The sequence below is a fragment of the Phoca vitulina genome, unplaced genomic scaffold, assembly GCF_004348235.1.
Source record: "Phoca vitulina isolate PV1807 unplaced genomic scaffold, GSC_HSeal_1.0 scaffold62, whole genome shotgun sequence".
NCBI classification, from domain to species: Eukaryota; Metazoa; Chordata; class Mammalia; order Carnivora; family Phocidae; genus Phoca; species Phoca vitulina.
Genome location: NW_022589765.1, coordinates 5,939,029 through 5,952,941, shown reverse-complemented (window position 1 = coordinate 5,952,941; position 13,913 = coordinate 5,939,029). Strand labels below are relative to the sequence as shown.

The following is a 13,913-nucleotide window of genomic DNA, read 5'->3' as shown; positions in this document are numbered from 1 at the left end:
CCCAGCTCTGCTGTTTAGTTCTGGGCAAGTCACTTGACCTCTGTTGGACTGTTTCCTCATCTGTTAAATGGGGGCAGTAATTACCTCATCAGGTAGTAATAGTGGGGAGGCGTGAAGAAAGTAATTGTGCAAAAGCCCTTCGTATAAAGGACCATCGTCACTGCTACCTCTCAGGACAGACCCTCAACAAACCCCCTTTCCCCCTAAAGATCAAAGGTCACAGTGAAATGAAGAGTCCAGAAATAAACCTGTACATCGACGGTCAACTGACTCCTTGCAGGAACCACATGGAGCCTACCGAGTAGCCACCACCCACTGCATTTGTGCCTCAGGGTAGCTCGGCCGCCCAGGTCTGAAAGCACTAGGAATGTTCCAGAGAACCCTTAACACCCATCCTGCTGTCCCATCTCCTCAACTCGCCAACCCCAGAGCTTCTCCTCCAGCCAGAGTGGCTCACATTCTGCACGGCGCCTCTGCTTTTAGCCGCCCCCTGGGGAAAGTCTCCAAGAACACAGGGCATTCTTTGTTCAACCCAGAAACAGCTTTTCTGAAGCCCTCTCACCCCAAAGCTCCCTTAGGCCCAGCCCTACGGGGCCTCCTCCCTCCGAGGGTCCCATCTATGCTGATGCGTCCCCCACTCCTCAGTGCTCCGGCTTGCCCTGGCGTGGGGAGGGGCGCAGGAATGAGAAATGTGTGTATGAGGGGCGCCTGGGTGGCTCAGTCAGCTGAGCGCCCGACTCTGGGTTTTGGCTCAGGCTGTAATCTCAGGGTTGTGAGATCGAGCCCTGTGTCAGGCTCTGCGCTGGGCGTGGAGTCTGCTTGAGATTCTCTCCCTCTCCCTCCTCCCCGCCCCTGGCTCTCACTCTCTTTCTCGCTCTAAAAATAAATAAATAAATAGAAAGTGTAAAAAAAAAAAAGGAAATGCGTAAGTGAGAGAGGAAGAGAAAAAAAGAGGGACAGACAGGACGTGAGCGGGGAAGGAATTCTCTTGACTTGGAGTCACCAGCAGGAACACTCAATAACTTCCTGACAACTTGGTCGTGCTCTGGAGTGTTTTCTTTTCCCTTGTCTTACCCCCGCCTTTCACTTTCCATTGCTTAGCCTTTTGACAGTCCAAGGTCAAGTTACAAACTGCCTTTCAGGTTCCTGTTCCTCAGGGAGTCCAAAATGGGACAGAAACAGCCCCGGGCTGAGGGGCTATCTGCCTCATTTCTGGGGTCAAAGGAAAACCCCTTTTAGGCACAAAATAATTCCCTAAACACATGAGGGACCCCTCTAAAGCAGTGGTACTCAATCCTGGCTGTAGAGCAGAACCATCTGGGGAACTTGTAAAAATATTGATGCCCGTGCTTCAATTTAGACCAATTAAATTAGAAACTCTGGAGGAGGGGTCCAGGCATCTGGGCTCTTTTAAGCACCTCAGGTGATTCTATTAGGAAGCCAGGTTGACAACCATAGCTCTAAAGCTATTATCGCCGTAGTTAGAGATCAAGGTTTGTTAAATGAGCAAAGAAATGCTTAGCAACGCTTTAAAAGCACAGGAAGGAAGAAGCCCCCTATTATGGGGCACTTACTGGGTGCACGCGCACACACACACACACACACACAAATATGGCCAGGAGTTGAGAGGGAAGATAGGGAACTCGGGGAGGCTGAGGTTGAGGACAAGACCCTGCAAACAGCTTGGCCCAGGGCTGGCCCTTTCAGTGGAGAAAGAGAAGAGCCCACATGGTCTTTCTGGAGAAACTCCAGGATGAAATTCCTGGAGAGGGGGATACTAGCATTACTCTTACCTGAGCTAAAAAACCTCTTTTCTTCCATCTCTCCCAAATCTGTTTAAAAAAAAAAAAACACTGCCCAGAAAGGTTTCTACTAAAAGTGAGTGTTTGGGGGGGGGGGGAGCATGAAAGGCTATGTTTACATAACCAGCATGAACGGGAGAATTGAGGCCACCAGCTCCTCACCCCCGCCCCCAGAATGTGCCTCAAGAACACGGGCAACTCATGTTAACAAGAAATTTTTGCAGACTAATGACATTGCCTGGTTCCTTCAACTTGAGATGTTGGAAGGCAGCTACATTCTTAAAGCAATGGCTTCTGATTCCTCCCTTCAAAACATGGGTCCCCATCGCCTCCAATCTCCTAGGCTCCACCTTGGCCCCCGGCAGGGGCCTCTGGAATGGGAAGGCACCTCCTTCCTTACCATGTCCTTAAAGCCTCCAAGGACAGCGGCAGTGATGATGCCCAGGAACAGGCCGACAATGTTGAGGATGGTGGCAGACCAGAGCAGGTGGTAGAGGTGAATGATGTCCTGGCAGCTGCTGACGTCGATGTATTCATAGTACCCACCGGTGATCTCCACGCGGCTGGACAGGGAGAAGCACACACCCGTCAGTCCCCAGGGAGCAGGCTGTTCCCCGAGCCTTTGGCTACCACGCAGCTCAGCGAAAAGACAGGTGAGCAGGTGGGGAGCTAGGGTGAGGGACAGCACAGCCATGAATGCACTGGGGGAGCGAGGCACTATGATAAAGTGTGATTGCTGTTTATCCAAAAAAATAAATTAAAAAAACCACCTCCCTCCTACCAGGGAAACACCTGTCACCATCACTAACAGAATAGGTATGCCTATCAATCTATCATCATAGATGCCGATCAAATCTACGATTGGGAAAAATAATACAATAGTACTCAGTATTACATAGCATATATTGACCCTTACTCCGTGCCAGGCACAGTGCTAAGCATTTTACACGCGTGAATTCGTTAAATCTGTGCTGTCCAATATGGTAGCTACTAGTCACGTGACTGCTTAAATTTAAATTAATTAAAATGAAGTAAAACAAAAAATTCAGTTCTTCAGGCTCACCAGCCACATTTCAAGTGCTCAATAGCCACACTTCTAAGAGCCACACTAGAGGCGGGCTACTGCACTGGACAGAGCAGATATTGCATTACCATTATTGCAGAAAGTTCTATTAGACAGCACCGCAAATCCTTACACTATTCTATGAGGTACATACTATCACCATTCCCATTTTCCAGATGAAGAAACTGAAGCACAGAGAGGTTAGGAACTTGCCCAAGTCATAAGTGGTAAAGCTGGGATCCGAATTCAGGCTTCAAAGATTTCGCTGTTTCCTCTTTCAAAACAAAACAGCAACAAACACAACAACAACGTCCCAGGAAAAAACTGAAGCCAAGCTGCTGCCCAAAACCCGAATCTCACCTCCTTGGAGAGGGCTTCCCTGGCCACACTCAGTCCAAAGCCACCCCCATCCCCTCCCCGCCCAGCCACCGTCCCTCACATTACTTGCTGTGGACTGAATTGCGTCCTCCTCCAACATTCACAAGTTGAAGCCCTAACTCCCAATAGGATTGCATTCCGACACAGACAGGGCTTTTAGGAAGTAATTGAGGTTAAATGAGGTCAGAAGGGTGGAGCCCTAATCCGATAAGATTGATGGCTTTATAAAAAGAGGAAGAGAGAGAGAGAGAGAGAGAGAGAAATCTCTCTCCATCTACATGCACACACTGAGGAAAGGCCAGGTGAGGACACAGGGAGAAGGTGGGTGTCTGCAAGCCAGGAAGAGAGCCCTCCCCAGACCCCCGCCATGTGGGCACCCTGATCTCAGACTTCCAGCCTCCAGAACTCTGAGCAAATGAATGTCTCTTGTTGAAGCCACCCAGTCTACGGTATTTACCATGGCAGCCTGAGCTGCCTAATACATTACCCTCCTTGAATTGCTCTCTAGCACTCATTCATTACTGTCTGTCTTTCCGACCTGAACGGAAGTTCTAGGGCAGGGACTCCGTTTGTTTTGTCCACTGCTGTCCCTGACATCTAGCTGGTGCTCCATAAACACTTGTTGAGCTGATTCAATGAAAGTCCCTGTCTTCTTTGATGTTGCAAACTAGTTTACAACTTGGCCGCTGGAATCGCTAATGAATCTCCAACATTGTGGTTCTTAAAATGAAAGTCACGACCAAAACGCCCCTGGCGTCGGGGTGGTTATTAGGTGGGACTCCCCTCTTAGAAGAACCCTGGAAGTGAAAAGGGGGAAAAAAATTAAAGCTTAGCCTCCAAAGCGAACCAGGGAGGGACTGTTCATGCAAGAAAAGACTTTTAAACTTCACAGATGATTTTATTTTATCTTAGGATTCTTTAAAATAAGTGTTTTCGGTGTTTCTTCTGAGGACTTGCCATCCGTGTGGTTACGGGACAGACTGCATCAGAACCATCTGTGTTTGTGTGTATGAGTGCCTGCCTGTGTGTGTCAGCGTGTTATTTGTGTGTCTGCGGGTGCATATGTCTTGGAGAAAGAGATGCTTAAACATGCAGATTCCCAGGCCCCAGGCCCACAGAATCTGGCAGAATCTCTTAGGGTGAGGCTCAGGGATCTGTGTTAACGAGCTCACTGATGTTTGAAACCCACTGTTTTATTTGTTTGTTTTTTATTTTTAAAGGAAACTCTGCCCCCAAAGTGGGGCTCCAACTCTCGACCCTGAGACCAACAGTCGCACGCTCCACCCAACAGAGCCCGCCAGGTGCCCTGAAACCCACTGTTTTAAATAGTAAGCTTCCATAGTGAAATTTTAAAGTTGTCTTCATTCATCGGAATTTGAGCTGGATTTCAGTATGTTCAAGGGCAGAGCTGGAGCCCACCCATAAGCAGGAAGGGATACACAGAAAGCTTATTGCCTAAAGCTTAAAGACCCGTGGCTCTCTGCATACATCCATGAACATAGTAACTCCAAAGTAATTATTACTTGTGGCAGGTAGAATATTTTCCTTTTGATAGTATCAAATAAGAATATGTATATCCAGCTATCATCATAGATGTTGATCAAATCTACAATTCTGAAAAATAATGCAATTATAATAGCAAAAAGTGCTATAGTCCTTACTATTATCTGGTACTATTCTAAGCAGTTTGCAAACACTAACTTACTTAATCTCTATAGTAACCCTATATGGTAGGGGCTATTTTTATCCCTGTTACACACAGATGAGAAAATCAAGGCAGAGACAGAAATTAAGTAGCAGAGGTGAGATTTGAACTCAGACACTCTGGCCTTGAGTTTATACTTAACCATGACATTTTGCTGCCTCCCGAAATCAAAACTGAGCACCACTGACATAAATCACTGTCGAATTCTGTTACTCTATCATTATTAATTATAATCAAACAAACCAGATTTATATTTCATGCTACCTCTTTTCATATTACTTATCTTTTCTTTTTTCACTGAACCTAGTAGAGAACCATGGGCCATAACATTAGCTCCATAGCACCTAGGATATTAGACACTGGATGGAGAAATGATCCAGTAAAGAGGGGTCAAGATGTGCTCGCTTCGGCAGCACATATACTAAAAAAGAGGGGTCAAGAAAGAAGACATATTTCATCATCCTTTTGAAAAATTCTTGCTTCTGATATAAAATATGAACATATCCCGTGTTTATTGGGATTTTAAGGCATTACTCTCAAGAGTATCACTTATTAATAAAGAGATCTATTCCGTGAAAAGAAAGATAGCTTACTGTCACGAAGAGGAGCAGACAGGACTGCCAAAAGGCAGGCCCGCGGGTAAGGATGAGTGCGGGGTTGTCGGGGTGCAGGAAGGCTGAAGAGTCAGCTTCTGACTGCCCCCAAATTATCTCTGTCTACTTCCCAACACACTGAGGGCGGGCCGAGTACACACAGACAGGCAGGACGGCACAGAAGACTCTGGAGTCGGACTGCATTTGGATCCCAGCTCTGTCACTTATTTGCTGTCTGACCCTGAGCAACTTGCTTAACTTCTCCAAGCCTGGGGGATTTAATGAGAGAATGCACCAGAGCACCACGGCAGCACATAATAAGAGCCCCCCGCAAAACATGTAGCTACATTTTTTTTCCCCTTCTAAGAGCCAGCCTCTGGCAACGAACCTTAGAATCCCGTTATTAAAAGGGTTGACACTTGAAAGGCGCAGACCACACCACCGTGATAGGTTAGTGGTTTGTTTAAAAATACTCAATTATTTTAGATACTATATGTTTGGTTCCAGTTTGAGCAGGTTCAGCAGCTTTGGAAATATTTTTTACTTAACCATGAAGGAAAAGAACATTAATACTTAGCCCTGGTTCAGGGTTTAGCAAATGAATGCGGTTTGTTTCTGTGTGAGATTCATGATTCCACTTGGTTCAGTCTCCAGGCCCGCAAGGCCCTCCTACCAGACCCTACCACTGCCCGATTAAGCTTCCTCAAACATTTTTAAAATGGAATAATTCATATAATCAAAATCCTTCCATGGCTCCCCATTCATTACCTTCTGGCAAAGGGGTCCAAATTCCTCAGCCTGCCATAATCCGAGTCCAAAATGGAGTCCGCGCTCCAGCTAGCCTGGAGCCCCCAGGAGCCCGGAGCTGGCCATGCTGGGTACTTACTCCAAACCTATGCTCAGATTTCTCTCCCTGCATGGAAGGTGCTGCCTTCTGTTCTCTGCCTGTCCGAACCTCTCCCACTGCTTGAAGCTTCCATACCCATCTCTCTAGTGTCTTCCTCAAGGACTCCAGTGCCCCATTCATTGGCTTTTTCCCTGGACTCCCACAGCCTCAGACAGTCTGTTCCTCTTAGTTTGGCACTTTGCAAATGTCAGTAATTCAGTTAGTCATTCAATCCGATGTTTATTGAGGGCCCACTCAGTGCTGAGTACTGTGCTGGGTGCTGAGGCTACAGCCAAGGTGGACGTAACGTCTCCATCTAAATTGTAACCTCTTGAGGGTGAGGGTCATCTCTTACACATCTGTTGTGTCTTCCTCACTGCCGAGCACAGTGGTAGAAACATCGTAAGTCATCAATAAATACCTGGTGACTGAGTAACTGAGTTCAAAGACTGTGGCATTGATCATGAGCTTGATGACCCAGTATGGGCTTTCACCCTCTTGCTGCCAACTTGCTGGGTGTGCCTGGAGAAACAGATAACCTCTCTGTGTTTCAGTTGCCTCCTTAACAAAGGAGGAGGCAACAGATCTTGGATAAGGCAGCAGGGCATCCTTCTGCTCTTCCACAGGGGCCTGGAATCATGGGAATCTTTGTATGGGTCTAAGCTGCCCTCCCCACAACCCCGCTGGTAAACTGAGTTCCGTCAGGGTAAAATTATGCTTTCTCCATACCTATTCTTCTCGAACAGTCCCTGGCACATATTTCAGGAGCTCAATAAAAGTTTGCTGAAGGGAGGAATGAATGAAAGTAAGCTATCTCCTTTCGTTTGGTTACCAGCTGAAGCAGTTCACAAACCACCCCATATCCTTCCATTTCCTTTAGGTGACACGCTGGAAACCAGTGATCTGACTTGACCTCTCCAAAGCTGAGTGAAGTGCTCTGAGAGGCAGCTGCTGAGGAGCTGTGTCCTAGAGAAGGCCACCTTCCTGCACAAGGCTAAATGGAATAATCTATGTTTGGTATTAAAACCTCACTGCCTTGATGTCAAGGAAGGTCTGCGGGTTTGAGGGGACAGTAGAAACTCTGTTTCCATAGCTCTGTACAAATCACTGCCTGATGTTTTTGTTCCCACTTTTTTTTTCCTTGGACTTCTTTCCAGGAAATGGACTCGGGGAGCTGCCAATCGATTAAAAATAGGTTTCATGTGAGGAAAACAAATACGCGCTCGGCAAAATTAAAGCCCCCGCGTCTCTCAGAGTGCTTGTTGCTAGCTATGTTTAGGCCCGGAGTGCAGGTCTCTGGCGCTGGCTGGGAAAGCCTCGGGACAAGGAAAAACTTTGCCCTCTATTGTAGGATCATTGCCTCTTAAAGTCTCGTGGGCCTTGGTTTATGACCCCAGTGGGACTGTTTCCTGATGGAAAGTTCAGGAAGTCTTTTCCTAGTGGCTTTGCCTTTGGAAACTTTGCACTGCAGACAGGGCCTTGACTGATGCCCGGGGCTGGTCTCGGTAGGTGAAAACCATTTACGGGCTTGAAGATCTTTAGGGACAATGTCCCCGTGACCCCTCTTAGTTGCCTAGGCCAATAACTTTATCTTCCTGGTGAAAAGGGTGTTCTTCTTTTCGGTACTTTCCAACAAATGTCACTCCTGTTTCATTAGGTCTTTACTCATGCCCGGTCCTGTGTCAGGGCCTGGGGCTATAGATAAGATGAAGTCATGTTCCCTGCCTTTAGAGCCTTGAAGACCATACTGGCATAACTTGCTTTAAGAAAGTCAGTTATTATCAAGTTCAGATTGACAGGAAGATACATTGGGCTCGAGCCTCCGCTTTCGGAAAAAAAAAAAAATTCACCTAAGGACTCAGCTAAATGGAATTTAAAGTAGGATTTAGTTTATTCAAACCTTTTCCAGCAACACACTTAATTGCAGAGAGAAAGGTGTGTCTGCAAGAAGTCACTTCGCAGCCCTCCGGGACTGGCCGGCTCCCAGACCCGGCGCCGCCCCCCCACCCCAGGCTAGGAAGTGGGAAAAGAGGGGGAGTGGGCCAGAGGGGGGGGGGGAAGAGCAGTGTGTGGGTGAGGCGGGGAGAAGGAGAGAGAAGGACAGCAGCAGGGAAGGGGAGGGACAGGGAGGCAAAAGGAAAGAGAGCAAAATAACCCCAATTCCCCTAGGACCTATTTTACATTCCTTTGATCATTTTTGGAAGATGAGCTCAGGAAGTACAATTATAGCCAGCTCTCGATCACCGCTGCGAAGGAGGGAAGTCCCTTACAAGTGTTAGTTATTATTACAACATGAATAATTGAACCTCCCAGATAATCCCCAAACCTCATTTGAGTCCTTAAGTTTTCTCTTCCTCCACCTGCCCAACCTTTTAACGGAATGAGGCTGGTGTGAGCAACCCCCCACGTCCCCTCCCTGCCTCCAGGCTGTCGGGTCTTAATCCTCAGACCAGAGGGACAGGCCCCCCAATACCAAGAGGAGGGAGTGGGAGTGAGGAGGGGGCTGCATCCATCTGACTCCTCTGGATTTAGCTCCATCCAGGCCCCCTCTGCCAACTCCTCTCTTCCTCTCTCCCTTTCCAGGCCCTCTGCTCCCCATCTTCTATGCTATAGCATTCAGTGGTTTATGGGGTCTAGGGTTGAGTCCAGATTGCTTACAGGGTCAAGTCCAAAGTCATTCCCGTGGCCAGTGAGCCCTCTATGACTGGGCCTCTGACTATAGCTCAGTCCTCACCTCCTACCCCCTGTCAAACTGCCCCTACCACACAACTGCTGGGAATACCCTCCCCACCTCTACCCCCTTTTCGTTTGTTTTCTAACTCCCTACTTACCCTTTAAATTTCAGCTCCCACATCACCTCCTCCTTGACACTGTCCCCCAGCAACTCTGACTTCAGTCATTTGGGTGGCCAGGGTCCCCAGTATGCCCACTGATCCCCACTCTGCTTATCACACTCTGTTGTCTGTAATCAGTTGTCTACACGTCTGTCTTCCCTACTAGTCTGTAAGCTCCTCAGCAGCAGACTCCGTATTCCTACCACCTAAATATGTTTTGAAAGAAAGAATAAGTGATGTTTTTGCTATTAGAGGGCAGAGAACCAGAGTGGTTATGACAGGACTAGCACCAAGCCCGCTCCGGCCTTGGGGACTTTGCACTTGCTGTTCCTGCTGCTTGAAACCCTCTTGCCCCAGGTATTTACTTGGGTTGCCCTCTGGCTTCATTCAGGTCTCTGCACAAATGTCCCCTCCTCAAAGAGACCTTCCCTGGCTACTCTGGCTCACACAGCACATGTGCTCTTCACCTTGTCACTATCTATCTACCACCCCAGGCTCATTTTTTTCTCAGACCTCTGATCAACACTTGGCATATTATATATTCATGTGCTATCGACTGTCTTCCCTAATAAAATATAAGCTTCATCAGGGCAAGGACTTTTATTCTGCTTGCTGCTGAATCAGCAGTGTCTAGAACCGGGCCAGGCCCAGAGAAAGTGCTCAATAACTATTTGTTGAGTGCTATTGAACTTGGACTTAAGACAGAACTGGGTTTGAACCCTATCTCTACCATTTCAAGTTCTGTGTGACCTTGAGCCAGGTGTCTGCTTCCTCTGAGTCTCACTCTCAACATCTGTAAAATGGAGATGGTCACCCTACGTCCATCAGAGGTGAGGACTAAATGAGATCAAATATTCCGAAGCACTCTGCACGGCGCCTGGCACAGAGAAGGCCAGAAATCTGTTGACAGACCGACGCCTTCCATTCCTCTGATCCGTAGCACGTGCCCTTGGCGCTCCGTCCTCCCGCCCCTGCCCCTTCTAGTCCCCGTTGGCATCCGACCGTTATTCCCCGAGCCTGGGCGCTCAGCACGTACTTGCCACAGTTGTAGAGGTCGCAGCAGAAGCAGGTGTTGCCCCGGATGCGAGGCGTGCAGAATCCTCGGCTGAGGTGAGGGCAGTTCACCTGAGGGCGCACACAACAGTGAGGAGATGGGCTGGCACGGGATGGGGGGCAGGACCCTCTGGGACTGGAAATATGAGTTAGTGACTGATGGAGACGGTATGGACGGCTGTCAGATGAACACCCCCACGCGGGCCCTGGGCTGGCTGAACTCGTGCCTGAGACAAGCCACCGGGGAGCCGGGGTCCGCCCAGCCCCCTGACCACAGCCCTCAGTGCCCCATCCCTGAATGGCGGAGATGCAGAGGAAGGAAGGACGGATGGAAGGACAGACGGAAGAACAAATGACAGTAGGAAATGAGGACGGGGTGGGCGGGGGGGGGGGGGGAGGGGGAACCGGGGGGGGGGGGGGGGGGGAGCAGAGGGGGAGGAAGACAAGAGGGCCATCACATGCACTCTGAAGTACAATAGTACCTCTCTAGCTGCCTGGGTAAGGTTCCTCATAACCCTCGCGGAAGGAGAATTTTTGGTTGAGGAACTTATGACCTTATATAGGAAAAATAGGGTTAGGGGGACCAGGGTTACAAGTGAACCTATGGAAGTCATTATTAATATTTTCACAGTCACCAAGTTAACACAAGAAAGCGCTCAGCACGAAATCAAGAGAACAGCAATGACATTTGTGCACATCTCGAGTTTGCAAACAATTTAAAACATCGATTTTTCCATTTACCGTCTTTCAAGAACTTTTCCAGACTCCCTTCCCCATATGGATGCAATGAAGTGCTTGTGAATGTGTTTCACTGTGTTATAGAGAATATTCGTGGTAAACAGGCACTTTTTTTTATATCGGGTCCTTCATGCAAATGCTCACTGCCTTTCTGATAAGCTGTCGGCACACACACGTTTCTACTCCTCCCTTTGAACCCGAGGATAGTTAGAAAAAACGGCAAATTTGCATTCGGGGGGAAGCGTGTTGGGGGGGGGCAGGTGAAAGGCAGAACCGTAATAGAAGTATTTGCCCTGGTGCTTTGGGAGCAGGGCCATCGCTTTGCTGAGCTCCAAGGGCACCATTCATTGTATCTTATGTCGAATGGTAGTTTCCCATTCAAGGGCTCTCTGGGTTGGGGGGTGATTATTGTGTGCACGCTGAGCAGGCAGTGGGTGGGTCACTTTCTGAAAATGACCCGGGGCCAAGCTTCACCTCACTGCCCACTGCCTCTAGTTCTGCGTGAGGCGCATGGAGCGCAAGGATTGCTGGGGCAAGAGAGAGAAGTTGCCGGGCAAAGTGGCCCAGGCTTCTCAGTGACCCTCATTTCGCTTCCCGAACTGTCTTGCGGTGTGGGACTCAGGCTCTGCCTCCCTGGTCCAGACCCAGGGCTCTGGTGGAGCTTCTGTTTTTCTTCCAGCTGGGCACCGAATCCAAGCAACGAAACCATCATCTGCAGAGCCGGGGGAGGGGCCTGCCCTGTGGCCTCTGTACTCATCTGTCCCTCTTGGGATCGAAGCCACACACTGAGAGGCTGCCTGCTGGGGTCACAGGGGCAGCCTGTGGCCACAGAGCAAAGTAAATCTGATTAGGTCTTATGAGGTTCCAACCTATGACCATGGCCTCATTAGACTTGTGCTCTGACCCACTGAACAAATCAACTACAGACACCTAGTGGCAAGCCTTAGGCCCGTGAAAAGGAGTAAAAGAAAGGGGGTTTCAGGCAGAGCAGAAGACTTTCCCAAAAGGTAAGGCATGCAGCTTCATTCCGGCTCACCTCCTCAGCTTCCTTCTGGGATGTCTTGGGGACGTAGTGGCACCGATTAGCATAGAGTGGTTTCAGATCCTGGAAAGGGAAACGGCAAACCAAAGAGTTTGGGTTTTGGAAAACAAAGCAGCAAGCGCTCTGATTGGTAATAAAAGATTTGAAAATGCGCGCGCATGCTCGTACACACACACACGCACACACACACACACATGAGCAGGCAGTGGGTCGGGTTAGTTTCTGAAAGCTGCCCATCTATGGGCCCGAGAATCTGAGGATTAGTTACAAATGTTCTCATAAGTGCTTTCCACTGGGCCACTTGGTTAATGACAAATTAGGAAACTGATTGAGAAATCGGTTCCTTGAAATTCCCTCTCTGGTTTTCTTTTATTTCTAGTCTTCATCTTCTTCCCAAGAGCCCCCAGGGAACAAGATACAGAACTCTTGCAACATCATGCTCCCGAAAGGAGGGAGCCCTGCTCCGACGATGAGGTCTCCTTGTCACCTGAGGACAGGACTCGGGCTGGCTGACGTGCTCGCTGCTGTCACTGCCACGGTGTTTCCAGAAGGAAGAGCTCAGGAAGCAAGCGCCAGGGGGACGAGCAGCTACGGAGGCTGCTGTAGATTTTAACTCAGCTGAACTATGAGCCATTTTCACTCAACTACACAGATTAGATAAAGACCGTGACCTCCAAAAATACTGCGAAAGCCCAGAAGACTAACATGGGGCTCAAGGACAGTTGACTTACCCTCCTGGCTTGGCCAGCTTCCTGGTGAGGGAGCTCTCAGGCGTGGGGGTTGGGGTAGAACAGACAGACACGATCCAGCGCTGCCCGGGAACTTGCAGGCAGGGGATGCTGTTCACTTCTGGGGTGATGCTAAACATCCCCCAAGGGGTAGGAGGCTTTGGCCAAAAGCAGGCTAGGATGGGACAAGCAGTTTACGCAAAATGACCTGTGGGGTTTGGTCAAACCACCCTCCCTCCTGCCCCCACTTTTCTCACCATTTTCAATAACCCCGGTGGCTGCTTTTCCCACTCATGATTTGCCATCTCCTGTTCCTGGCACCCAAGGGCCTCCAGCCTCCCAGCCTGCAGCTCCATCGAGGACCTAGGACTTTCCATCAGCTGCTTTTCTGTGAAACGTCCTGTCTGTTCAATGTTGGCTTAGGCTGGAGTCAGGCTGGGAAGGAATGAAGGTGCTCGTGTTCGTACTCAGCAGGGTTTATCTTCCGTGTTTGGGGAAGAGCAGAGGCCCTTATTATCTTGGGGAAGGGGAGGCTTGATGTGCTGTCACAGCCCTCCTGACCTCCCGGTTCTGCAAAAAGCGTTCAGCCACCAACTAAATGAAGACAGACCCCTTCACACGTGATGGTTGTCCATGCGCTGCCTTTGGTGGCTAATCTGCATTGAGACCCCGTCGGGAGGTAGGAAAAAGTCACTCAGCTTGGCCTCGGCAACCTTTTTAATCTGAAGGGCTACCAGTTGCGGAGTGAAGAGTTGGAAATGAAAGTTGCTTCATGGTGAGAGGCTACTCTGTGCCAGGCTCCCTTAGGGAGGTTACTGAAGGGAAGGAAACTGGGACCCAAGAAGGTAAAGCGACTTTCCCAGCTGGCTAATGGCCGTGTTAGGGGGAGGGGAAGGGAAGGAAATAAGAGACAACCGAGAGAGGGAACAAGACACCTTTAGAGGGGTGTGTAAGAAGGGTAGGGCTTGCGAGGAAGCACACACGCCCCCAGGTCAAAGGACAGGGCAAGATGGTGCTGAAGGACTCCAACAACAGAAAAGGCGGACTTAGGGGCGCCTTGGCCGGCTCAGCGGGTAGAGCGTGCGACTCTT

General features: G+C 49.3%; 1 protein-coding gene across 2 annotated transcripts in view; it reads right to left on the bottom strand.

Annotated features, from left to right (window-relative positions):
• The window catches only part of TMEM255A (transmembrane protein 255A), a 48,052-nt gene that overhangs the window by 12,500 nt on the left and 21,639 nt on the right, over positions 1–13,913 (bottom strand). The window contains exons 5-8 of one of the 2 annotated variants that reach the window (XM_032391425.1): positions 12,089–12,157; positions 10,797–10,868; positions 10,298–10,386; positions 2,203–2,365 (exon numbers count right to left, since the gene is read on the bottom strand). In XM_032391425.1, coding sequence (XP_032247316.1) covers positions 2,203–2,365; positions 10,298–10,386; positions 10,797–10,868; positions 12,089–12,157 — 393 coding nt within the window. The remainder of the gene's footprint in view (positions 1–2,202; positions 2,366–10,297; positions 10,387–10,796; positions 10,869–12,088; positions 12,158–13,913) is intronic. The other variant, XM_032391426.1, reaches the window with a different exon arrangement.